The sequence below is a fragment of the Hemiscyllium ocellatum genome, chromosome 18, assembly GCF_020745735.1.
Source record: "Hemiscyllium ocellatum isolate sHemOce1 chromosome 18, sHemOce1.pat.X.cur, whole genome shotgun sequence".
NCBI classification, from domain to species: Eukaryota; Metazoa; Chordata; class Chondrichthyes; order Orectolobiformes; family Hemiscylliidae; genus Hemiscyllium; species Hemiscyllium ocellatum.
The window spans coordinates 39,684,750-39,711,125 of record NC_083418.1 but is presented as its reverse complement, the minus strand read 5'-3'; the positions used below and the strand labels follow the sequence as shown (position 1 = coordinate 39,711,125).

The following is a 26,376-nucleotide window of genomic DNA, read 5'->3' as shown; positions in this document are numbered from 1 at the left end:
TCCGTTGTGAGGCCACCTTGACTGCTATTCCTAATTTAGTTACTCGGTGACAGATGATTCCATGTCTTGGAGCAAATTGGGTATATTCAAGAACAAACAAACAAGAATAAATTCTTTGTTCCTCACCACGATCATGAAGTGAGGTTGGGTATGTTGTAAATTAGGTTTCTAAATGAAAGGATATTGTTTGAATTTATGTTGGCTACAATAAGCAGTTAGTCAAAATAAGTATTTCAGAAGTTATGAACATAATCAATCTCTGAAATTGTTTCACTGGGTTTTATAGGCAAGTTAGTCATTTAACAAAAATAATCTGTCATCAAGGAGAAATTACTTTGAGGTATCCATAGAATGAACAATCTCTGGCATGTGTGGGCCTTCACAAAGCATCAGTGCTGCAGGTATTTTTATAAGATTGCAAATATAGAGTTTGAAAATTTTAAGTGTTCATTGTGCCATATTTCAGTGATGTGCTTGAAATGAAAACTTGCTAAAACCTTCATTGTAATAGAGCTGTATTCCTACTTGGCTAAGCTTAGGTTAAACTCACTAGAATATCTTCATAGGTTGTTCACTAGGACAATTTATATATGTTTATTTTGTATTTGATGACTTACCCAGTTTCATTCCGCTATATTGATATATTTTCTGAAATTTAAACGTACTCCCTTTGGAAGCTGTGAATTCGTATGAGTGTGATAATATTTGCAAGTGCCTGCCACACAGTTTTCAAAGACACTTTCAGTTCCACTGAAACAATTATGTTCTAGTAATGATTTATCATCAGATCCACTCCCTCCCCAAAATGTCCAGTTATGTCGCTACATTTTTATACTTTTATGACAAATTCAGTTTGAGTTTATCTTGAGAACAGAAATGGGAGAATATCAATCTGAGAAATGGAAGTTGCTTGAAAGCATTTTGGTGTCTTTGTTGGAAACCTTTGACATTTTGCCATCTTGGTCCAGGCAAATGTAGCTCTATTTGAGGCATGCTGTAAAGAGAGGATTCAACAATTTGATGATAGTGGTTCTGATGAAGAAGATATTTGGGACGAAAAGGATATAACATTTTCTCAAGATGCACAAAATCGACACAGGTATGTTAACAGGGCTACACAGTGATTCACTTCTCCCTCGCTCAACCTCTCTTTCAAATATCTGCCCCACCCCAGCTACTGCCTTTCTTGCTCTTCCTCCTTCTCCTCTGCTGGTGCCTTTCCAGCTGTTTCCCCTTTCCTCTCGCCACTGCTTTTCTAGTTCCTTCTCCTTCTCTCCAACTGCTGCCTTTTCTAGCTCTCTCTGTCCTTCCTGTAGCCACTGACCCAGCCTCTCCCTTTCTAGCTCTTCATCCCCAAACCCCAGCTGCTGCCTTTCTAGCACCTTCCACTTCCCCTCACTGCTGCCTTTCTAGCTGTTTGTCCTCCGCCCAACCCGTTGCTTTTCTAGCTTTTCCCCTGCCCCTAACCGCTGCCTTTCTAGCCCTTCTCCCACCAGCCCCACCTGTTGTCTTTCTAGCTCTTTTGCCTTCCCTCAGCTGCTGTTTTTCCTAGTTCATCACCACCCTCAAACTCCAGCTACTGTCTTTCTAGTTCCCCCGCGCCACCTGCACTGCCTCTCGGGCTCTTCCCGCTCCCCCCGACTGCTGCCTCTCGGGCTCTTCCCGCTCCCCCCGGACGCTGCCTCTTGGACTCTTCCTGCCTCCCCCAGCTGCTGGCTGTTCTGACTTCCCCCGACTGCTGCCTCTCGGGCTCTTCCTGCCTCCCCCGGCTGCTGGCTCTTGGACTCTACCCCCTTCGCCCAGCTGCTGCCTCTCTGGCTCTTCTGGCTTCCCCTGGCTGATGCCTCTCTGGCTCTTTCCCATGTTTCTGCATGTTGCCTCTCCTCTCGTCTCCCCCCAAAACAGCCACTGCCCCCTTCACAACTGCCCCAACTGCTTTTCTGGTTCTCGCTCTTCATCCCTCCCCACCCCCACCCCAAACATACCTTTGTAACCAGCATAGCAGACACCCACTACCAGACGCTGTCTTTCTAGTAGCCATTGCCTCTCAAGCCCCCAGCTGTTGCATTTCTAGCTTTTTCCCCTTCCCCGAGCTACTGCTTCTCTATTTTCCCCCTACCCAACCTTTCCCAAGTTAGTTTCCAAAAAAAAACTGAAGTAGTTATAACTGTTGTTATAATTGACAATCCCTCCATTTTCTGTTTTGTGCAGAAGTTCAGGAAGTACAGACAGTGAAGAAAGTACAGATTCTGAAGATGAAGATGCGGATAAACGGAATAATTCATTTGCACCTGGTGCCTGTCCAGACGATAGAATGGAAGTGGACACAAATGATGGCAAGTAACAAACACTTTAATTATGATTGATTTTAAAATGATCTGGGAGTTGTGAGCTTAAATATTTGACATTAGCGTTTCTGGTTACAAAATCACTTTGGTAAATCATAAAGATTCTTACTTTTTACCATGGAGATGCTTTAATATACAATATTACCTCAGTGAATTTGAACTGTGTGAGGAACTTGTTGTGAAATAAAACTGTTTTCTTGTTTTTACTCATATGACAAGGTTTTATTAGTTGAGGGAACTGTTTTATTTTGTCAATATCTGTAGCAACCATTCCCTGGTGGACTAGTTATACATACTTTGGAACCTCTGGGATGCTAGATAACTTCATTGTTGATATTAAGTGAAAGTATTTATTTCTATTCTCCCTATGGGCCTTTCATGTTTACAATCTGATTGCATAAATTTGTGTGAGCTGGAACATAGCTTTATTTCTGTCAAGTTCTAGATCTAGGAAACAACATAATGAAGAAAAATAAACATGGATTGGACTGACGCCAGTGTCACTGAGATGTTGGATCAAATTTGTTGCTGTTGAACTGTTGAATAGTGACAATGAACAGATTAGCTTGAATGTTATATCACACACTCTTCATTAGAAACATTCCAGGTCTGGTGCATAATCTATACCATATTAGCAAATCTTGGATGATGATAGAGGTGGTACAGTTGTTTTTTAAAAATCTTTAGTTCTATTTTGAGTCTTATGCCCCTTGTTGGAAACACACAAATGAGGACAAGATTAAATTTGACTCCATCATTTTCTGTAATCATAAACCTGCTAAATTACATGATAAGCATTTGACACTTAGGTACAATACTGGAAACTTTGTTTTTCCCCGTTAAATAAAGAACTAAGTGAATTGACTGTTTGTGTCAACATGGCATTGTTAAGAGATCTCCGGCACAGTTACCTGTTTTGTTTTGTTAGTGGTATATGGAGACGAGTTTGAAGGGCAGTGGAGAAAGATAGAGAGATGTGTAGATGCAAGACTCCATAGTATTAAAGAATACTAGAAATAGGAAAGTTCTGACCTGAAATAGTTGTACTTGAGATGGTGGTGAATCCTGTATTAAATTCAAAGTCTAAACCTGTTAGATTGTTGGAGAGATTTGAAGAAACAATCTTGCTGGAAGCCCAAGAAATCTCAGTCCCGAAACAAGTCTTTGTAACAATACTTTGAAATTGTTGATCTTCCTATTTCTGTTAAGTATCTGGCTTGAGTTGCGAATGGTGCGTGTCCAACGAAAGTAGTGGAAAATATGAGCTAAGAAATTTGGTTTAGATTATAAACCAATTATTTGTTATATGAATTTTAAAAAAATTGTGGTCTGGTTACCTCACTTAGCTAGTTTGAAATGCAGAGTGATGCCATCAACACTGGTTCAATTCCCGTACTGCCTGGGGTTACCATGAAGAACCCTCCTCAACCTCTTCCCTTGCCTGAGGCACAATGACACTAATCCTCTGTCTCTAATGAGAGAGCAGCCTGGTCCTCTGGTACTATGGTGACTTGACTTTAATATCTTTAACTGAGTAGTTGTTAATTCCAAAAACTGCTACCCAAAGGCTTTATTTAGAAAGTCTTGGAAACATCTTTTTGTATGAATTCAAGTAATGATTGCCTTGGATTGTTGAAAGCAAAAGATTGGTAAATGTTGAATTGATTTTACAGCCCCAGGATGGACTGCAAACTTTGAAGTGCCTATGGAAACAGCAAATATAACTACAGCAAATTCTAATGAAACTACCTTGTGGAGTTCGGGTGACTCAGTGCCACAAGAAACTGGATGGGCTATGTTTTCTGATTTTTCATCTCCGTTAAGGTAATTAGTTCTGAATATCTAAAAATTCTGCAGTGAGTTGTATTAATGCTTTGCTTCAATCTACTTTTGGAGGTCAGTTATAAGCATAAAATGTCAGGCCCTTCTGTAGTATTTTACAATTAAACTTCTAGCATGCTTGTATAATCTTCTGAAATTACTTTTGATTTTGGTTTTGTTCTTTTACCAATTCCTGCTCCTTTACTGTGTGCTGTAATATTTATTGAAAGAAATTCAACTTCATTTGCCAAGACTCTGTCTAACCTGCCTTGTACCATTGTGATAAACATGATTTGTGCTACATTTCTCTGCTGGTACTGTTAGAGAAAATTTCAGAAAGTTTCTGGAGAACGTTAGAATAAAAGAAGATAATTTATTTAAATTAACTACATGAAGATGCAGATGTTTGAAAGTACTTACAAACTCCAGTTACAATCCAAGGCCAGTTGTAAAAGAATCTGTCCCTTAATTGATGTAACAATCCAGGTGTTGTCAGGGGACCATTTTGCACTGTTTCTCTTTGGAGGTAGGTTATGAAATGAAAATGATAGCAAAAGTGCAATCTCTTACGAGACCAGACCAGACCACAAAATTATCTTATAGTTTGACATGAGACCAGTTCTATTTTTTGTTAAAAGCAGTCAGAATGTGAGACGCCTAGATCTTAAAAGAAAACAAAACCACAAGATTTGACAGGTTTGAACAAACGATTATAAACTATTAGGCAAACTTAGAACAATAGTACAATTTACATTTTATTTGAACATCCAGAATTAATCTGAGATAAACCTCAGATTAATTGGGGGCAGCACGGTAGTTTAGTGGTTACCACTGCTGCCTCACAGCATCAAGGACCCGGGTTCGATTCCAGCCTCAGATGGAATCTGTCTTTATGGAGTTTGCACATTCTCCCTGTGTCTGTGTGCAGGTTAGGTGAATTGGCCATGCTAAATTGCCTACAGTATTCCGGGATGTGTAGGTTCGGGGGAAATGTAGGTAGAAGGGGAACGGATCTAGGTGGGTTACTCTTCAGAGGGTCGGTGTGGACTTGCTGGACCAAATGGCTTGTTTCCACAGTCTACGGATTCTAAATGTTAAACCTGGATAACAGATAAATTGTGGTGTCAAACCCCACGGAACATATGTCAGATAACAGATGTAGTCATGAGAGATCTTTTGGATTTCTAAGCAAGGTGTTGGTGGCACAGTGGGTCACTAAATCTCATTAAAATTTTACAAGGGCTTTCCAGTTCATTTCTCTTGAAGACCTGGCATTAGAACTGTCTCAAAAGCCACAGTGGGGCAGTGCCTCAATAACTGCTCATATACTGTGGTTTACACTTCTAATCAGTACTGTGATCCTGGATTTTGGAGACTACACTCCACCACTACTCAGTCTTAATTTCAGCTTGGCTCCATATGGCTAGCTTCACAAGCTGGTACTAGTCCAGCATTTCTTCAAGCTCTGAGCTTGGTGAATGGCTCCAAGCAAATACTATATGTGAGTTTCTTTGGTCTCACTCTCTGCTTCATTGGTCCATTAAGGGGTCACAGGTTTCTTCCAAGGCAATAAAATAAAACACAGCTGAAGATACGAAACAAACAAAAACAAAAATTGCTGGTGAAACTCAGCAGGTCAGGCACTACCTGTGCAGAGGGAAACAGAGTTAACGTTTCAAGACCTGAGAGCCATCATAATTCTCAAATGTTAACTCTTTGCAGTAAAGCTCTATCTTTAGAAATCTCTAAACTTGAGAACTTGTTCATTTTATACTATTTGTCTCACTGTAAATCCATTGAAAAATATATATGCTTTAAAGAGGTGTAAAGAGGCTTTAGTGATGCAATAAGTTTGATTACTGTCAAAAAAAACTCTAATCTTGTAACAATATTTTTATGTTTGCATAGTGTTAATTTTCTTTAAAAGTAAACAGTTTTTTAATCATAAACAGTTAAATTTTGTTTATTTCTGCTAGCTTAATTGTTTTATTGAGATTAAAATAATTTCCTAATTAACATCTGAAGGATAATTAATACTTATCCATTTTGAGAGTACCTAAAGTACCTCAAAAGGCTCCTTCACCTGGGCACAGCCTTGATTTTGCATCAGACTCCAACTAATATCACATCAGGAAAATCCATGCAAATGGATTACTTGATCTTTGTTAACTTTTTTGTTCTTGATCAGCAGTAAATATTGTCACTACTGCTGTCCCCAAAGTTCTGCCCATGATTTTGTTTTCTTGGGTGCATAACCAGGAAGTAATGTTTCTTCCAAGAGCAGGAATAAACAAAAGCATTCCTCCTCCACTCTCCAGGTTGGCAATGCTAGGGTTCTGAACCTCCATCTGCAATTTGTATATAGCTACAGCAAGTCAGAGTAGTGCTATTGGGAAATATCTCCGCATGCCCTGAGTTGCAAAACTGATGGTGTGGATTCAGCTTCTGTTGCATTCCTTTGCTGATCAAATCCTACTTTACGGGAGTGTTTTGATTTTTATTTGCTGTTAGAGACATTCATGTAGGTGAGAAGTTAGAAACTGCATCCCTCCAAAGGAAAATTGCACCAAGAATTCTCAAGGACAGGGGCCAGGATGGATTCCTATACCATGCAGTCCAAATGTTGTCGAGCCCAATATACAAATACAGATTCATGTTTGTAATATCACAAGTTGTGTAAAGGTGTATGCAATGAGTAAATAGTGCACTATGATGCCTGTAAATTGAAATAAACTAAACATTTTTTTGATTCAGCTCAAAGGATCCTTTGAGAAGTAGTTCCCCTGTTGAAATGGAAACCAGTGCAGATCCAGTGGATCCCCATCACAATAATCTAACACATCCTGAAGGTAATTCTTCTTGCAGGTGTTGAATTGCTAAGAAATTTTAAAACATTTTTAAAAATAAGAGAAAATTCTATGTATAAAGTAAACTGAAAATGTGTTGTTAGTAAGTAATCATAGAATGATTTGGAGATGGTTGTGTTATAAAGGCATAATTGTTTTTGCAAATTTATCATAATTTATTTGCTTTCATACTCTGTTCTTATTTATAAAGCCTAGGGCCCTGTAAGCTTTATTAACCACAGAGTCAACCTGCCTCACCATCTTTAGTGATTTCAAGTCCCTCTGCTCCTGCGTTATATCCTTTATTTTGTTGATTCTTTGGAATTTGGGGATTGCTGACAAGGCCAACATTTGTTGCTCATCCTTACTTGCATTTGAAATTAATGGTTTGCTTGGCCATTTGAGAGGGATGTTAAGAATCAAAATGTAGGGCCAGACCAGGAATGTAGAGCAAATTTCCTTCCATAAAGGATGTTACTGAACCAGACGTGTTTTTTTCCAACTATCACTAGGCCTAGCTTTACATTCTATATCATTATTAATTGAGTTTAAATTCTAGTTGTCACGGTTGTACTGGAACATGGCATTAGTCTGGAGTTCTAAATTACTAGTCCAACAACAGTATCTGTACCTCCATGTTTTTCTAAATTATTTTGGAATAGCCCTCTGGAAATCTGATTTCGCTATTTTGAGTCATCATAAAAGGCAAAGATTTTATAAAAGTACACAAAAGGAATGTTATGGGCAGAGAACACAACTGGGGAGGCTTACTGAAATGATCATTTTGGCTTGTCAGGATTCCGTGCTCCTTGATCTTCCTTCTCTGGTGCTGGAACTCACTTTCACAGATTGACTGACTGGTTTTCACTTAGAAATTCTCTGATTTAATGGACAAAAGCCATTGCCTTCAGCAACTGATGATAAATTAACTGGTTTTCTTCATTCTTGAGCTTTGTTTTTATATGGAGAAAGTGAGGACTGCAGATGCTGGAGATCAGAGCTGAAAAATGTGTTGCTGGAAAAGCACAGTAGGTCAGGCAGCATCCAAGGAGCAGGAGAATCGACGTTTCGGGCATAAGAAGGGCTTATGCCCGAAACGTCAATTCTGCTCCTTTGATGCTGCCTGACCTGCTGCGCTTTTCCAGCAACACTCTTTTCAGCTTTTTTTTTATATGGCAGCACCTTGTAGAGGTTCGGTAGCTTCTGACCAAGCATTCACATCCCCAATGTGTTTACCTACTTAGAGAATCAAAGTTTTTTGCCAGGGCGAAGGTCATTGTCTTTGAGAATTGGTCATCACTGCACAGACAAATCAGCTGCTACTTGCTGGTTGAATCTAATTTTATGCTCACTCCCTGGTTTCGGTGCATTTGCAACTAAGCCTCCTCTGCTTGAGCAAACAGCATTTAGTCTGTGTCAGTAACCTTTTAAAAAATGCAGTAATCCTTTATATAAACCTTGATTTTTTTTTAAAAACAGTCCTTTTCCCAATTAGTTTACAATTTTAAAAAAAAATTCTCTTTACAACATCCTCTCTTCATCTTTCCAGCTGAAATAAATTAATTCACCCTCTTGAAAATTCATCTGCTTGTCTGTCCATCCCACATATGCCTTTTTGAAGTTTAACATCGTCCTCCTCACAATTTGTGGTATTTCCAGATTTCTCATTTGCACGTTGTGCCTTGAACACACAGGTCCAGATCAGTAATGTGTATCAGGAAAAGCAGTTGACCAAATAGACTCTTGAGAGATTCCCCACCCCCCCCTCACCCCATTCAGCTTCCTTCATTTTGAGAAACAAATGTTCACCACCACTCATTTGCTGTCACTCCATCAACTCCAATTCCTGCCTAATACCATGAGCTGTAACTTTACTAGCAAGTCTGCTTTATGGCACATCATTTAAATTTATTTTGGAAGTCCACATATAGCAGATCAAATAATTAACTGTCATCCACTCTTTGTTATATCATAAAAAGACTCGTCAAATTAATTAAGCATTGTTTGCCCTAACTCAATTCATGCTGGATTTTCTCCATTTTCCATGTGACTTTCAGTGTTGTCCCAAATATCATTTAAAAGCTCCTCTGTTATATTGTTGATATTGTTCTAAGAATCAATCACTCCTTGGGAAATTCATTACTGTTGTCTTAGCATGTTTAAAGCAGTGAAATATATTATAAGTTATAAAACGAATACTACAGCAGAACAACTGCTTTCATTGGTGTGGTGTCTGCACACCCAGCCTGATTGGTAGGCAGAGTTCCATCCTTGGATATAGGCAGCACCTGGAGTCTTTAAAGGTGAAGATTCCTAAAGGAAAGTATATACAAAGAACATTACCCACCAGCAAGATTAAGTGAACTGTGCTATGATTGCTTATCTCTTGCAGTCTTAGTGGTTTATCAACTTTGAACTCAAGGCAGCCTATCCAATACACCTCTTTATCAATTTCTATATCAATTGATCGAGCCTATTGTATTTACTGCAGTTTAGAAGAAATGACTTGATCAAAACAACAAGATCCTGAGTTATCATGACAAAGTGGATTTGAAAAAGATGTTTCCTCCTGTTGAACACATGGCTATAGGGATGGTGCAGGAGGGAGTGTTTCAGATACCTGGATAATTGGGACTCATTCTGGCGTAGATGGGACCTCTATAAACAGGATGGTCTACAACTGAACCAGAAGGGTACGAATATCCTGGGCTGGAATTTGCTACTGCTCTTCGCGAGGGTTTTTAACTAATTCAGCAGGGAGATTGGAACCTAAATTGTTGTTCCACTGTTCAGGAGGTTGAGTAGTAAGGTCAGAAATGAGGTTTCAAGGTCACAAGAGTTCACCGGCAAGCAGGAAGGTGGATTGAAGTGTGTCTACTTCAACACCAGGAGCATCTGGAATAAGGTGGTCGAACTTGCAGCAAGGTTTGATATCTGGGATTTCAATGTTGTGGCCATTTCAGAGACATGGATCGAGTAGGGGCAGGAATGATTTTAAATGTTTCAGGAAGAACTGAGAAGATGGTAAAAGAGGGGAGGTGTAGCATTGTTAATCAAGGACAGTATTATGGTGGCAGAAAGGGCGTTTGAGGATTTGAATACTGAGGTTGTATGGGCTGAGGTTAGAAACAGGAAAGGAGAGGTCACCCTGTTGGGGGGTTCTGTGTAGATCTCCGAATAGTTCGCGATGTACAGAAAAGGATCACAAAGATGATTTTGGATAAGAGTAAAAGAAATAAGGGTAGTTGTGTTATGTGGTCTTTTAACTCAAAAAGAAAATAGTGAGGAGAATACTGCAATACATGCTATTAGACAAGATGGGATTGAGGTTTACGAGGACGTGTTAGTAATTCTGGAGTGTGTGAAGATAGGCAAGTCCCCTGGGCCAGATGGGATTTATCCCAGGATTCTCTGGGAAGCCAGGGAGAAGATTGCAAAGCCTTTGACTTTGATCTTTGTGTTATCATTGTCTATCAGAATAGTGCCAGAAGACTGGAGGATAGCGAATGTTGTCCCTTTGTTCAAGAAGGGAGTAGAGAGAACCCTGGTAATTATAAACCAATGAGCCTTACTTTAGTTTTGGGTAAAGTGTTGGAAAAGGATGCAAGAGAGGATTTATAATCATCGAGGGAGGAATAAGTTGATTAGAGATGGTCAACACAGTTTTGTGATAAGCTGCAGAGCTGGGCTGAAGATGGCAAATGGGGTCTAATGTGGAAAAATGTGAAGTGATTCTCTTCGGAAGGAGCAACGGGAATGCAGAATACTTGGCTAATATTAAGATTCTTGGTCGTGTAGATGAGCAGAGAGATCTCTGTCCATGTACATCGATCCCTGAAAGTTGCCACCCAGGTTGAAAAGATTTTTAAGAAGGTATGTAGTGTGTTAGCTTTTATTGGTACAGGGATTGATTTTCAGAGCCAAGAGGTCATGCTGCAGCTGTACAAAACTCTGGTGCAGCCGCACTTCTAGTATTGCATATAGTTTTGGTCACTGCATTATAGGAAGGATGTGGAAGCTTTGGAATGTGTTCAGAGGAGATTTACTGGGATGTCGCCTAGTGTGGAGGGAAGATCTTACGAGGAAAGGCTGAGGGACTTTAGGCTGTTTTGGTTAGAAGAAGGTTGAGAGGTGACTTGAGACATAGAAGATCATCAGAGGGTTGGATAGGTTGGACAGTGAGAGCCTTTTTCCTTGGATGGTGATGGCTGGTACTAGTGGACATATCTTTAAATTGAGGGGTGATAGATGTAGGACAGGTATTTGGAGGCAATTTTTCACTCTGAGAATAGTAGGAGCTTGGAACAGTAGTAGACTTGCCAACTTAAAGGGCATTTAAATGGTAATTGGATAACCACGTGGATGAAAATGGAATAGTGCAGGATAAATTGGTTTCAGATTGGTTCCACAGATCAGCGCAACATCGAGGGCCACAGGGCCTGTACTACACTGGAATGTTCTGTGTTCTAATCTAAACTTATAGGTAAACTAAAACTAAGATGTGTTGAGTAGCTCACTTGTATGTTCTATAATATGTGGGAAGTTGTGAACTCTAGCAGTGACCTAGAAGTCTCCTTATACAGGAAGTGACATTGACTGCAGAAACCTGAGTTCCAGGTTTTAGAGTTTCGAGTGACAGCTGGAGTCGCTGTGGCATACCTGCAAGGTTGAAGGTCGTTGACTCGCGCACTCAGTTGTTCACACCGCAGTTTGAGTACGTTGGAAGCAGGAAGAGAATGGGAGACTGCTGCACAGTCTAAGAGAATCAGACAGATGGCGCAGGACTACTCTGTGGTGCTGCTTGCTAATCAGTTTATAGTTTTGGTATTGAAGAGGATATTGACTTTTTCAGGCAGTGACACATTTGTAGCACCAAAAGTTGCTCTGCAATACAGGAAGAAGCAGCAAAGGAGAAAAGTAATGTTAGGGAATTTGTTAATTAGCAGAACAGATGGAGTCATGTCTGCAGCCATTTAAACTCTAAGATGGAATGTTGCCTCTCCAGTGCCAGGGTCAAGGATATCAGAGTAGTTGCAAGGCATTCTTCAGGTGGTGGGTGAACAGCAAGAAATTGTGATTAATGTTAGTTCCATTGACTGATGGGTAGGAATAGGGATGAGATCCTGAAAGCAGGTTTTAGGGAGCTAGGTAGGAGATGAATTGTAGGACCTCCTTGGGAGTAATTGCAGTCAGGATTGCTGCCTTTCCCACTTAGTGAGCATAGAAGTAGGAGAAATAAGTAATTGAAATTGTACACTATCTTCACCAACAAGAATTATATCAACTTTCTAGTTAGAGGCCTGTGAAATGATACACACAATAATGTAAAAGGAAATGCCAGCAGGACTGGCATCCTTGAAGGTGGATCAATCACTGGGGTCAGATAGATTGTACACCAGGTTGTTAAAAGAAACCAGGGAGAAAGTAATGGATGCACTGAGGATCGTTTTCCAATCCTCACTAAATACCAGTAAGATACCAAAGGATTAGAGGTCAACGAGTGCTGTACCATTGTTTAGAAATGGTGTGAGGATAGACAGAATAATTTATAGGCTGATCAATCTGACTTCAATGGACAAATTATTAGAATCAATTCTGAGACAGAATGAACTTTCATTTGGAAAGGCATGGATTAATCCGGGACAGTGAGCTTGGTTTTGTTGCGGGAAGGTCATGTTTTAATTGCATTTTCTTAAAGGAGGTAATCAGGATGATCAGTGAGGGTATTGTAGTGGCATTTGTCAAGATACCATCTGCATAGAATGATCAAAAACGTAAAAAAAAAATCCCATTTGATACAGGTGAGTGGCGATTTGAATCTAAAATCAGCTGAGCAATAGGAAACAGTGTCAGAATTGATGGATTTTTTTTAACAAATGAAAAGTGGTTTCTTATAGTATTCTCCAGTGTTGTGTTCCTTGCTGTTGTATGAATTAATGTTTGGACTTAACATGGGGTGCATGAAATTTGCAAATGACACAAATATCGGCTTGTAATTGATTATGGAAGGGGACAGCTCTGGGCTATAAAATGATCTCAGTTGTTGAGTAGGTGAAAAAGGTGACAAATGTAGTTCAGTCCCGAGAAGTGAGATGTAATGCATAAGGACGTAGCAAACTAAGCTAGGGAATTCACAAGATACACAGGGAGGATGTAGAGAGGATAGAAAAAGTGAGACACTTTGGACGCATGCCTACAGGTCCCTGAAGAGTTAGAATTAGGTTTTATTGTTATATGTACTTAAGTACAGGGATACAAGAGTACAAACTGTACAAAGTTGTCATTTCTGGCACCATCTTAGGTACAAAGGTACTTGGTGCAAAATCTTAGGTAAGAAGTAGAAAAACAAAAATAAAGTTACAAGTTCAAAATTATAGTCCTTGTTAAATGCTTAGCCATACAGGCCTTGCAATCCCCTCAAGGACTCGATTTTCCTCCACGCTAGACTCCTCCACCGCAATGGGCTCCCTCTCCTTGTGCTGGCTTGATCTTCCCTGCAAATTCTGGGAGACCTCAGTTTGCCTGTTCTTGCTGCCATCTCAGGCTGCCTGTTCTCACCACTGCCACAGATACTGGGGCACCTCTCTTGCCACCATGTTGACTTGATCTTCTCCATCCTGCATAAACCCACTCTCCACAGAAGATAAGTAAATTTAAAGTAAGGGTAGAAAAAAGCAATGAAAGAAGAAAAAAAGTAAAGGCAGACGGATGAGATCTGGGCAGGAGCCTGCTGCTGCGCTGCTACTCCATCGCCATTTAATAGCAGGACAAGGAGATAAGGTGATCGGGCAAGCTTATGAAACGCCTTCTTTTGTTGAGCAAGATAGTGAATCCAAAAGCAGGGATATAATGCTGGAAATGTATAAAACACTTAATAGGCCACAGCTGGAATTTTGTGTACTGTTCTGCATTATTGGAAAGAAATAATTGGTCTAAATTGAAACAAAGACAAAAATTGCTTAAGCAAAAGCTGCTTTCTTAAGAACAGAGGAAGCTAAAAGGTGACTTGGTTGAGATACACAAAACTGGGGACCTGAATAGAATAATTAGGAAAGACTCTTTCCCTTAGCAGAGAGGTCAACTATTGGGGTACATATATAAGGTGATAAGTAGAAGGATTAAAGAGGTCAGGGAAAGCTTTTTCATCTGGAGATGGTGAGTATCTGTAATTTATTGTGAGGTTTGGTAGTGGAGGCAGAAACCTCCAACTTACTTAAACGTTAGCTGAATCTGCATTGAAATGCTGTAACCTGCAAGTCTATGAGCAAGATGCTAGAAGCTAGGATTAGAATGGGCTGCTAATTGATTTTGACTCTTACTACCATAGATACGATGGGCTAAGTGGTCACTCTGTGTCATAACTTCTGCAATGGTTCAATTTTCTTTACACCAGCTCTATCAGAAACCCTCTTTGTTAAATGTATGTTGACCCAAAGAGAGTGGTTATCCACTACATTCGAAAGATAAACCTTTCTGAGATTGCCTATTAAAGATTTCCTTTGGAATATTGGATAAATATGCCCCTGTACCTATAGCGCAATGTTTCATTAGCCAAGATACTTTTGACAATCCATTTTATTTTCTTGGCTTCCAGGCTAGTGAAAAACATTTTGCTTTCTCATCCAGAATATGACACAAACTGTCATATTCTAATAGCCATCTAGAAGATTGACATCTGAAACATGAGACAAACCTATTTTACCATTGTCTTTTGGGACACTGAAGGCTGAAAACCTGTTTGTATTTTTCTGTATTTAATTCCTTTGATGTTTCATTTCTTTTCGTCCAGACTTCCTCAATGATAGCATGTTTCATCACAGTCCAACCTCTCTCTTTGCGTAAGATGTGGTGACCCTGAGGTTATACTTATCACCGGTTCTCTTTCAATCTAAAGGGAGAGCAGCCTCTGGTCCTCTGGGACTATGGTGTCTTGCATTTCACCAATATATCCTTACTTGGCATCTGGTCAAGTCTGAGTGCATAATCAGTTTAACTGTCACAAACTCTTAACTGGTCAGTTTTTTTTACCTTCAGGACTTGGCCCAAATAATTGGGATGTGATTAACATTTTCCAGTTAAAAATATTAGTCCAAATTTGCTCCTGACTTATTCTGCTGAAGGTCTAACCTGCTATGTTTAAAGGTCACAGAAGCCTAACTTTGAATCTTTAAATTTTCTCTTTCTGTATTATACTTGTTCAAATGCCATAGAATCTCCTCACAGAAGATTATTGATGTGCATCATAAAGATACTTGCAAATTTTTTATCCCTGGTATCATTGCTTGGTCTGTTTTAAGTTGATGCAAGAGCAAGTGAGGACTGGAGATGGTGGAGATCAGAGTTGAGAGTGTGGTGCTGGAAAAGCACAGCAGGTCAGGCAGCATCCTAGGAGCAGGAGAATCGATGTTTCAGATATAAGTCCTTCATCAGTTTATGCCAGAAGCACCAATTCTCCTGCTCCTCAGATGCTGCCTGACCTCCTGTGCTTTTCCAGCACCCCACACTCGACTTTAAGTTAATGCAGCCTAATTTCAGCAAGACTGGCCTAACTGAGAAATATAGACCCTCGCTGCATCATTCAGAGCATTAACACATATTAAATATCTATAATTTCTCTTCTGTATTACCCAATTTGGCCAATCCATCGATATTACCAGCTGTCCCTTATTTTGTACATTCAGCCGATCTTTTACTTGTTAATAAATTGTCAGTTGCTTTTTCTGTTCTCACTGTTCTCACTATTCTCATGGAATTCTTCATTCATTATACTCACCAACATTTTATTTCTTTGCCCAATTTTGGTGTTGTCTTTGGGATCAAGAAGTTTTGTCCTGCTTTATTGCATCACTTTGGCCACATTCAGCTTTTCAACTGCCATAATCTGGTTCTCAACATGATTGAGCATTTTTGCATGTGAAGTGCACTCCTGATTTGCTACTTACAGATTCCTCCACAATGCTCCTCCCACCTCCCTCCCCACATTTTCTATATTCCATTAGGGCCTCCCTTGATTTGCTTTCTATGCACTCTCTTTTTACCTTACCCAAGCCTAAATATTTTTGTATGGCCAGGGATCTCTGTACTCGTGACTCCTGTGTGTCAGTGAAAAGTGAGGTCTGCAGATGCTGGAGATCAGAGCTGAAAATGTGTTGCTGGTTGATGCTGCCTGACCTGCTGCGCTTTAACCAGCAACACATTTTCAGCTTTTTCACTCCTGTGTGTCACCCTAAAGGGAATGTGTTGGGCCTGTATGTTCTGTTTTGAATAGCCTGCCAATGTTCTTCTGTAGATTTTCCCATGGGTGCCTTAACTAAAAAACATCTGCCTCCCCCCAATCCAGTAACCATTTTTTATTTTTGCAGTCCCTATCGAGCTTGAATTGAACTGTTACGATTGTTATCACTGACAAATTCCCCACAGTCACCTTGATCATCTGTACAGCTTTGGCCCCAGAATTAAATGCAGCACCTCTTGTTGGACTTCCTTCATGTTGATGTAAAAAGGTCTGAATGTATTCAAGCAATCTGCCCCCTCTAAACCTTTTACACGGACTAGCCTAATTATTGTTGGGGGTGTTGAAATTCCTAATTTAATATCATTGTTGTTGTCATCATTATCAAGAATACACTCCCACCAATATGACTGGCCCCTTTTTATTCTTAATGGAATCATAGAATTTTACAGTACAGGAGGCCATTCGAACCATCATGTCTGTATCAACTCCCAAAGATCTACCCAGTTAGTCCCATTCTGCAACTCTATGCAGCCTTCTAAATTCATTACTTTCAGATATATATCTAGCTCTCTTTTGAAACTTCATATGATATTGCCTGTACCGCTGTTCCAGGCAATGCATACCAAATCCTAACTATTCTGAGTAAAGAAATTTCTCCTTGTCTCACTCTTAGCTCTATTGCTGACAGTCTTGAAATTGTGACCTCTAGTTATTGACCTCCCAACTCGTGGAAACTGGAAATCCTCCCTATCAAAATTGTTAATAATTTTGAAGACCTCAACAAGGTCACCTCTAAATCTTCTCTGCTCCAAAGAGAGTAAGCCCACTTTCTCTAATGTCTACTCCTTTAAAGATCTTTTCAGGATTACATCCCTCTTTACTGTAGTTACTAACTCCTTAATATTGTAACACCACCTCTTTTACACCCTCCTGTCTCGCCTGAAGACCCTGTCACCTAGAATGTTGAGTTGCCACCCTTGCTCCTCCCTCAGCCACGTCTCTGTTCTGGCAACAGTGTCATTCAAATCCTTAATTCGTCTGTTTTACCTAGCATTAAAGGAAGGCCATCTAACCTTCCCATCTTTGAATCGCATCATGGCTGAACTCTGTCTGCCCCATTCCTCTACCTTTATTATGCTAAATCCCTATTGTACTAATGCTCTGTGACCCGTCCCATTGCCAAACTTGTTTAAACTCCTTCCAACAGCACTTGCAAATCTATCTGAAAACATAATTATCCCATTTGATTTAGTTGCAGGCTGCCCCGTGTGTACAGGTTCTACCTTGCCCAGAAATAGACTCCGTAATCCAGAAAATGTAAGATTCTCCCTCCTGCACCAAGCCATGCATCTGCCATATTCTGCTATTTCTGTATTCACTAGCACATGGCACCTGGAGTAACCCAGCGGTTACAACCTTGGAGGTCCTGTCTTTTAGTTGACTGCCTGAGAGTTCTTGATGCATATGCCATCATTCGTTCTATCTATATCGTATACAATGACCTCTGACTTATCACCCTCCCCTTTCACTTGTCATTCATCATCGTGAATCTATTATTTAAGGCCATTTTAGAAAGCCAAGTACATTATATTTGCATTACTCTTATCTGCCTTAAGTTAGGGAATTATCATAACTACCTAAACAAAAACTGAAAGAACTGTGGATGCTGGAAATCCGAAACAAAAACAAAAATTGCTGGAAAAGTTCAGCAGAACCGAGGAACGGTCACTGGACCCAAAACGTTGACTCTGATTTATTTCCACAGATGCTGCCAGACCTGCTGAATGTTTCCAGCAATTTCTGCTTTTGACACTATATCCCTCTGGCATGACTCCCTTTTTTATTTGTATTTTTTGTATAATGTAGTAGTGCCTCTACAGTCTCTTCCCTGACTACTTTTTATGCTTGCCTATAATCCTTCTGGACCATGGCATTTATCTTAAATTTGATTAATCATGATTTTTTTTTTGTTTTTAAGTGAAAGCAAATTTGATTATTTGGAGGAAGGAAATCTAAAACTTAAAACAAATGTTAACATTTGCATTATTAGGCTGTTTTTTTTCAATACATTTACTCTTCAGCATGTTCTTTCAGTAAAAGCTTGGCTAATTTGACAGCGTAGATACTGTTTAGAAAAAAAATAACATGAAACCTTACAATGTTTTGGAATATCTTGAGATAAAAGTCAATTAAGTTTTTAAATATGATGTCTACCTAACTTTCCTAGTTGTGGAATGTTTTTAACTGATTCCATCTTCAAATTGCAGATTTTGTTGCCACCTCTCAGCTTGTCTGCAAGGAGCAAACAGCAGTGTCAACTGCATTAAATGTAGAATCCACCTTGTTTGGAGAAGAAGAAGAGGTGGTTACAGACCAAATAACAGAGACAGTTACAAATGGCTCTATGAAAGAAACAGTCAGCCTTACTGTAGATGCCAAAACTGAAACTGCTGTGTTTAAAAGGTAGGTTGACCAAATTCCATCAGAAAATTGATAGTTCAATCTTTTTTTTCTAGCTTTTTTTAAACAATGTAGCTGAATTCCATTCCAGCATTATGGTTTGGGGTATTTTGTGACTTGTTTGGATTCTCAGTGATGGTTGATGCACTTCATTGATAATAATATTTGGGCTCAAAGTTACTGGCATGACATAATGCCAATTAATTCTTTCCTAGTTTTATTTTGACTGAAAATGAGGGAGCAGTTAGATTATATGAGGAGAGGTTTGAAGATTTAAAGATTGTAATGTTTCAGAAGCATGTGGCATAATAGAATATTTCAATGCATAGTGTTTTTCAGCTCTTAAACACATGGTTTGTTTGTCTTTCATTTTCTTGATGTCCTCATTCCTTCAGGTCTTCTAGTTTACAATTAATCCTATTTATGCATCTCCTAATTTTATAGATTTCTATCAAGTCTCCCTTGAGTCTCCATGGTCCAGAGCAAACAATCTGGGTTTTTCTATTCTGTCCTTGGAGCTTGTACCCTCTAAACCAGGCAACATCCTATAATAAACATTTTCTGCACCCCCTCTAAAGCCCCCCTGTCCTTCCTATAATGTGGCAACGGGAATTGAACGCAATGCTCTAAGTGTGGCCTAACCAAATTCTTATCAAAGCTGCAAGATGAAACCCTGACTCTTGGTATTCATTTCTCCAACTAGTAAAGGCAAACATGCCATACGCCACCTTTACCACCCTATCTATTTGTGTGGCCTCTTTCAGGGAGCTATTGACTTGAACACCAAGATCCCTCTGTACATTGCCATTAACTATCAACGAATCGGATTTCTGTGACAAAAATGTAGGCTTTCAATTCTTGTCTTGCTCTGGAGGGGCTGGTGTGGTGAGGTTTGGCATAACAGTAAGCATAAATTTTTGAAAAATCTGAAATAATGTATCATTTAAATTAACAAATAATTGATGAGATATCTAACAGCAAATCTGAGTTTTTTTTAACTATCTTGGTTAAGCAGAACTATGAAAGACAGGCTAGACCCCAAGTACAGATCACAAGGCAAGGGGATAGGGATGGGCACAAAGCTATGGAGTTGAGATAACACTGATCTTGTGTTTACCTTTGTTAGCACATAGGAGAAAGTGAGGACTGCAGATGCTGGAGATCAGAGCTGAAAATGTGTTGCTGGAAAAGCACAGCAGGTCAGGCATCATCCAAGGAGCAGGAGAATCAACGTTTTGGGCATAACGTTTCGGGCTTCCTGAAGAAGGGCTCATGCCCGAAACGTCGATCCTCCTGTTCCTTTGGATGCTGCCTGACCTGCGCTTTTCCAGTAATACATTTTCAGCTCTGTTAGCCCATACTCTGAATTCCCCAAAGGCAGTTTATAGTGGTAATCAGAAAATTGTTGTCTTTCAACTTAAATTTTTCAGTCCTAGTCTGCTTTGGGTTTCTCAGGAAGAGGACAAGGGGAGTGGATAGATATCTATCTGGGTCTCCTCTTCTGAAAGTATGTTTCACGTGAAAAGATACCTTTGATAGACAACGTTTTTAAAATATCTTTGAGAGTAAGATGTTAGATGGATAATTGGCTCTCCATGAGTTTCTCTCTCTGCGGCAGCTGCTGTCTGACCGGTTTTCAAAGTATTTACATTTTATACCCTCAATATCAGATTGTTTCATTGGTTTGATGTTGGCAAAACAATAAATTCAAACTCTGTTGGGTTTTAGTATCTTGGGGCATAATTTAAACTGATTGCTTGCTGTTTTGACAACAATTTGAATTTAATCAAAAGTCAGGTGTCCATTTCACAGTCAAATGTTACGTACTTTTAATTTTCCAGTACACTCTGGGACTGCCATCTAGTCATATACACAGGTGCTTGTAGTCACTTTGTTCTGAACAGCTTTCTCTCTCTTTTAAAGGTACAGTATGTGCCTTCAACTTCGTAATGCTATGGCTACAGAAATTCTTGCAAATAGATCATAAATCACTTTAAAACCTATATGTCACTGATTCATAGTCAGAAAATAAATCATGTTGAGATATGTGTCAATCGCACACCTTATATCATGGAACCAAATAATCTCTCAAGACTAAAGGTCTATTTTTCCAGTGTGGAATATTTTTGCTGACATGTGGTAAGTTTCTTGGACAATCTCTATCTTGTTGTCATGCAGTAAAACCACTTTCAAATTGATGTTGCTGGTATCTACAACCAGTTATTAGGTGCAGCTCAAACTGGTGCAGTTGTCAGCAAGCTTTCATGTTTTCAAAGGCACTTTGACATTTTTGTTTCCATTCAAATCTTCTGCATTTTTTGACAAGTCTGTTAAAGGTGCACTGATGATTCTGAAGTTCAAAACAAACTTACAATACAATTCATTCATGCCAACAGAACATAAAATTTCTTTTTTTTTTATCTTAGAAATTCCAAAATAACCTATCTGTTCACGTTTTTAAGTGCAACTTGGTCTGGTCATGCAGTTTGGCCCAAATAAGTTACCTTTGCTTTGGCAAAGTTACTTCTAGCCAAGCTTATAACAAATTGCCTTTTTGTAAATGGTACGGAGTTCAGTCAGATGGTGTAAACAATCGTGTCAGGTTTGACGAAAACCAGTAGCATCGTAGATGTGAACAGTGTAGTTACATAGTTCTTCAGTGATATTATTGGTTAATTGCTGAAATGATGCTGGTGCACATTTCATTCTGAGAGGTGTGACTTGCACTGAAGAAGTCCAGCTGGTTTTTAAAAAAAGCTAATATTTATTTGTCTGTCTCAGAACAGAATCTTTAGCAAGTTGATTTTTCTGACACTGTCTGGATTGAGTCTATCAAGATGTTTTAAAGGCTACGCATTTCTCACATGAATGTCATAAATAGCCAAAGCCATTGTTCCTGGCCACGTCCCACAAATTGACTTAAAATTCTATGATGCTTTGATAGTCTCTTGAAAGATAAACTGATGTAAAACTTCTCTGTTTTCTGATCTGATTGTTGGAGGGTCAGCTTTTGAATTATCTGTTTGATTCCCCATTTTCCAATTTCTGTTTCACTCCTTATTTCTTCAAATGATGTAAGTACACTTCTTATCTTTTCAACAGTGTGTTGTCATGGCACTTTCGCTGATTCTTTTCCCTGTCTTGAACATCCACTGCATAATTTACATTGAGTTCCGTTTTTTATGTGGTAAACTCCAGTAAACCTTGGTAGCAACACTAACATTTTGTCTTTGACAACAAAATTGGGAACTTTGACAGTAGCTGCTGTAGCTTTCAACATTTGTTGCACATTCTTTAAATGCTTGTCAGTCAACCCAAAGGCATTGGTAAATTGTCCTTATAAGAGTTGAAACATGGCTTGGAAGTATAATTTCAGAACATTGACTTATTAGTTTCTCTTTAATTAGTTTTAATTGGTACTCTCATCTCATTAGTTCAAAAATATAATATTCTATGGGCTCATCAGGCACATACTAATGGAAAATAGTAACAAAGGAATTGCCTTATCCCAATCATTTGGACGTTTCATCTCTGAAAGTTGCCACCCAGGTAAATAGTGCTGTGAAGAAGGCATATGGCGTACTGGCTTTTATTGGTAGAGGAATTGAGTTCCGGAGTCCTGAGGTCATGTTGCAGTTGTATGAGACTCTGGTGCGGCCGCATCTGGAGTATTGTGTGCAGTTTTGGTCGCCATACTATAGGAAGGATGTGGAGGCACTGGAATGGGTGCAAAGGAGGTTTACCAGGATGTTGCCTGGTATGGTAGGAAGATCATATGAGGAAAGGCTGAGGCACTTGGGGCTGTTTTCATTGGAGAAAATAAGGTTTAGGGGTGACTTGATAGAGGTGTACAAGATGATTTGGGGTTTAGATAGGGTTGACCAGGAGAACCTTTTTCCACGTATGGAGTCAGATATTACGAGGGGGCATAGCTTTAAATTAAGGGGTGGTAGGTATAGGACTGATGTTAGATTCTTTACTCAGCAAGTTGTGAGTTCATGGAATGCCCTGCCAGTAACAGTGGTGGACTCTCCCTCTTTATGGGCATTTAAACGGGCATTGGATCGGCATATGGAGGATAGTGGGCTAGTGTAGGTTAGGTGGGCTTGGATCGGCGCAACATCGAGGACCGAAGGGCCTGTGCTACGCTGTATTTTTCTATGTTCTATGTTTGTGGCAATGAATTGTAATCATAGATCTTCAAAATTTAATGCCCTCTTTCTAATGCACCTCGAGAATGTGGGTGATGAGCAGAAGATATTTTATTTCCAGATTAGTAATTTCTTTGAATATTGCAGCATAAAATTTGAGCTTTGATCAGAATGAGTAATCCATAATCTTGTTTTTTAAAAAAAAGGATTTCATTTCTCCACTATAGTTTTTGCAATAATTTTACCTAAAAAGGAGTTGTAATCTAAAAGTTTTAAAAGATTCTGGATCCCATTTTTGATTTGAAGTGTGGATCTTTCGTAATCTATTTAAACCCTGCAAAACAGTTCTTTGAGATTTCCCCACTAGCTGACCTATGTGACACAAAGAGTCATAGAGATGTACAGCACGGAAGCAGACTCTTTAGTCCAACACATCCATGCCGACCAGATGTCCCAACCCAATCTAGTCCCACCTGCCAGCACGTGGCCCATATTCCTTCAAACCCTTCTTATTCATATACCTGTCCAAATGCCTCTTAAAATTGTACCAGCCTCCACCACATCCTCTGGCAGCACATTCCGTACACGTACCACCCTCTGCTTGAAAAAGTTGCCCCTTAGGTCTCTTTTACATCTTTCCCCTCTCACCCTAAACCTATGCTGTCTAGTTCTGGACTCCCTGACCCCAGGGAAAAGACTTTGCCTATTTATCCTATCTGTGTCCCTCATAATTTTGTTAACCTCTATAAGATCACCCCTCAGCCTCCGATGCTCCAGGGAAAATAGCCCCAACCTGTTCAACCTCGCCCTGTAGCTCAGATCCTCCAACCCTGGCAACATCCTTGTAAATCTTTTCTGAACCCTTTCAAGTTTCACAACATCTTTCCGCTAGGAAGGAGGCCAGAATTGCACGCAATATTCCAACAGTGTGCAATATTGAAACATGTAAAGCCGCAACATGACCTCCCAATTTCTGTACTCAATACTCTGACCAATAAAGGAAAGCATACCAAACCTGCACTATCCTACCTACCTGTGACTTCACTTTCAAGGAGCACTCCAAGGTCTCTTTGTTCAGCAGCACTCCCTAGGACCTTACCAGTAAGTGTACAAGTCCTGCTAAGATGTGCTTTCCCAAAATGCTGGCAAAATTTGACAATATCTTAATGTAATCTGGCCCAACAAGAAGTTTTCATATTTTCATCTACGCTTTCCTAATATCTAAGCAACCTGCCATTGGAACTTTGTGAAAGACTCATAAAATTTCCTTACAATGATCAGATAATACAGGTACTATCACCTGATGGGTTACTCTGTATTCCTCATCAGCAGGTATTGGGATGGTCCCCATTTCCTCATTTAAGAGTCTGTCTTCACAATATTAGCATGCAGGTGTTTTTTTCTGATTCTGCCTCTGAGTAGGCAGTATGGTATAACTTCAATTTCAAATCCATTTGTGGTATTTGTTACAGAGGATGGGCTAAGCGTTATCAGCCTCATTCCCTTTGCCCCCATCTTTTTGAGTTAATTCTTAAAAATTTGAATTTGTTGACTACATTTTCCAAATTGTCTCCCTGATCTTAGAAATAGATCTGGTCACAACACAGTCTAGGATGTTCCTGTCGTAACTTTAGTTTCTCTTAGTTCCATTGGTTGTTCCACCATCCTTAATGAACAGGTCAAGTCACTTCCCAGAATAGTCATTTTATTCCATATGAATTTGTTTCATTACATTTCCACTACAGCCTCTCCATTTATGAAATGACTGGATTTGAGGTTAGGTTTTTAAATCCTATTTAGTATTGTTCACTTTATAAAGAGCTGATTTTACAATTTCATATAATTGACTTGAATATTTTAGAAAAGGAATAGCTTGAAGTTTATCATTTGAAATTTTCTCCTGCATATGATTTCCGAAGCTAATGCTTTTGAAGCAAATATTGATAGCTCCAAATCGTTGCTCTGATGTAGAAGAAGGTGTCCCTTACCCACATGACTGCATACTTTGGTAGCTTTTAAATATCGTTGGTATTTAATTGAATAAACTTAAAATAATGTATGTTTCATACATGCTTCACAAAATGAACTGAAGTTGGATCTTTCTATGATGTTGTATAATGTTTGAAGATCTGTCACTTATTAATCTTTCTGTATTTATGATCCAGTTATAGTTTAGAATCTTAATTTTTGCTGTTGTTTACTCCAGTTAAAAGTGTTTTGAAATATTTAGGTAGTGATTTCTTATGCTATAACAGACCTTTTAATGGAGCAATATTCAATAGAATTTGATTGTGAAACTTTTCAAAATTATAAACTAGAACATATTAGTTCAGTTGAGTGTTTCACAATTTAAGCTTCCTTTCTCTTTCTTTCGTGCTTGTGGCTTCAGAGTGTTGAAATCCTATTGGTATGTATTATAATATTGTGTGCGCGAATAAACAGCCTTATGTGATTTTTAGATTTCTGTTCTTCATATTTTGGCATGATTTTGAGACAGTATTCAAACTATTACATTAAAATTTAAAGAGCCTGCAAGCTGATTGTCATAAATTCATGCTTTGTGTCCGTTTGCATGTGAAGGTTTTCATATCCTGCATGACTGGAAAGTGAATTCCATAACACCTCTGTGAAAGGGCACATTGTGTTGTTTGAAAAACTTGGACAGATATTTGACCAAGTTGCTTTTTATCTGTTTAGTGAGGAAGTTAAGTTGTCTACCTCTGAAGATCTTTCTTCAAAATATGTGTTATCAGAAAACTTGGAAACTCCAAAACTGACTTCACCATCACAGCCTGGGTATGTGCATTTCACATAATGATGATTTCAACTGTGCTCTGTATTCTTTCAGATTTAACCTGTAATGTACTGGTTTGATTATACAAGTTGCAATATTTATAAATGGAATGTACATGGAGATTTGAATCTCAGATTATTTGCTACTTATCTTTGTTACTACTATAATGTCAGTTTTGATTTAAAGCTGTTATTGAAGTCTTATTTCACATGATAAGCATGAGATTTTAGTTAATTCAGCTGCAGGAATTATGAGAAGAATTTCCACCCTGATCTAATGAAATTCCTCTTCACTGACATGGGAGCAATAGTTTCAATACAGTTGACTGCTCACAGGTTTTGTTTTATATGCAAACAGCACTTCATTGAGTGGCGTGGGTGCTGTTGTTTTAAATCCAGAGTTTTTCTGATCTGACCAGTTACAAGAGACATAACTACAGCAGCAAAGACGAAACATTAGATTTGCTTTAGATAGAAATCACTGATTATACTATACCATGAATTGTACCAGTTTACATTTTGCTCCATACATTTGTTATTGGAATAATTGTTTTAATTCTAGCTTTGATATGGTTCTTGCACCTGGTATGTATAAAGGTAAGCTCAGATTAGGTATACAAATATATCAGTTGGTAACTGTGATGATGCTATGATGTTAACAAAATTATTTTGTCTTTGGGTATTTTTTAATCAAGAAAGATTGTAAAGGCAGAGGTGCTGAA

General features: G+C 39.0%; 1 protein-coding gene across 6 annotated transcripts in view; it reads left to right on the top strand.

The window, feature by feature from the left end:
- LOC132824423 (serine/threonine-protein phosphatase 6 regulatory subunit 3-like) overlaps positions 1–26,376 on the top strand; it is a 143,411-nt gene that overhangs the window by 104,253 nt on the left and 12,782 nt on the right. For all 6 annotated transcript variants that reach the window (XM_060838892.1, XM_060838891.1, XM_060838890.1 and 3 more), the window contains exons 17-22: positions 969–1,099; positions 2,212–2,336; positions 4,022–4,172; positions 6,924–7,018; positions 18,518–18,713; positions 25,559–25,657. In XM_060838892.1, the coding sequence (XP_060694875.1) occupies positions 969–1,099; positions 2,212–2,336; positions 4,022–4,172; positions 6,924–7,018; positions 18,518–18,713; positions 25,559–25,657 (797 nt within the window). The remainder of the gene's footprint in view (positions 1–968; positions 1,100–2,211; positions 2,337–4,021; positions 4,173–6,923; positions 7,019–18,517; positions 18,714–25,558; positions 25,658–26,376) is intronic.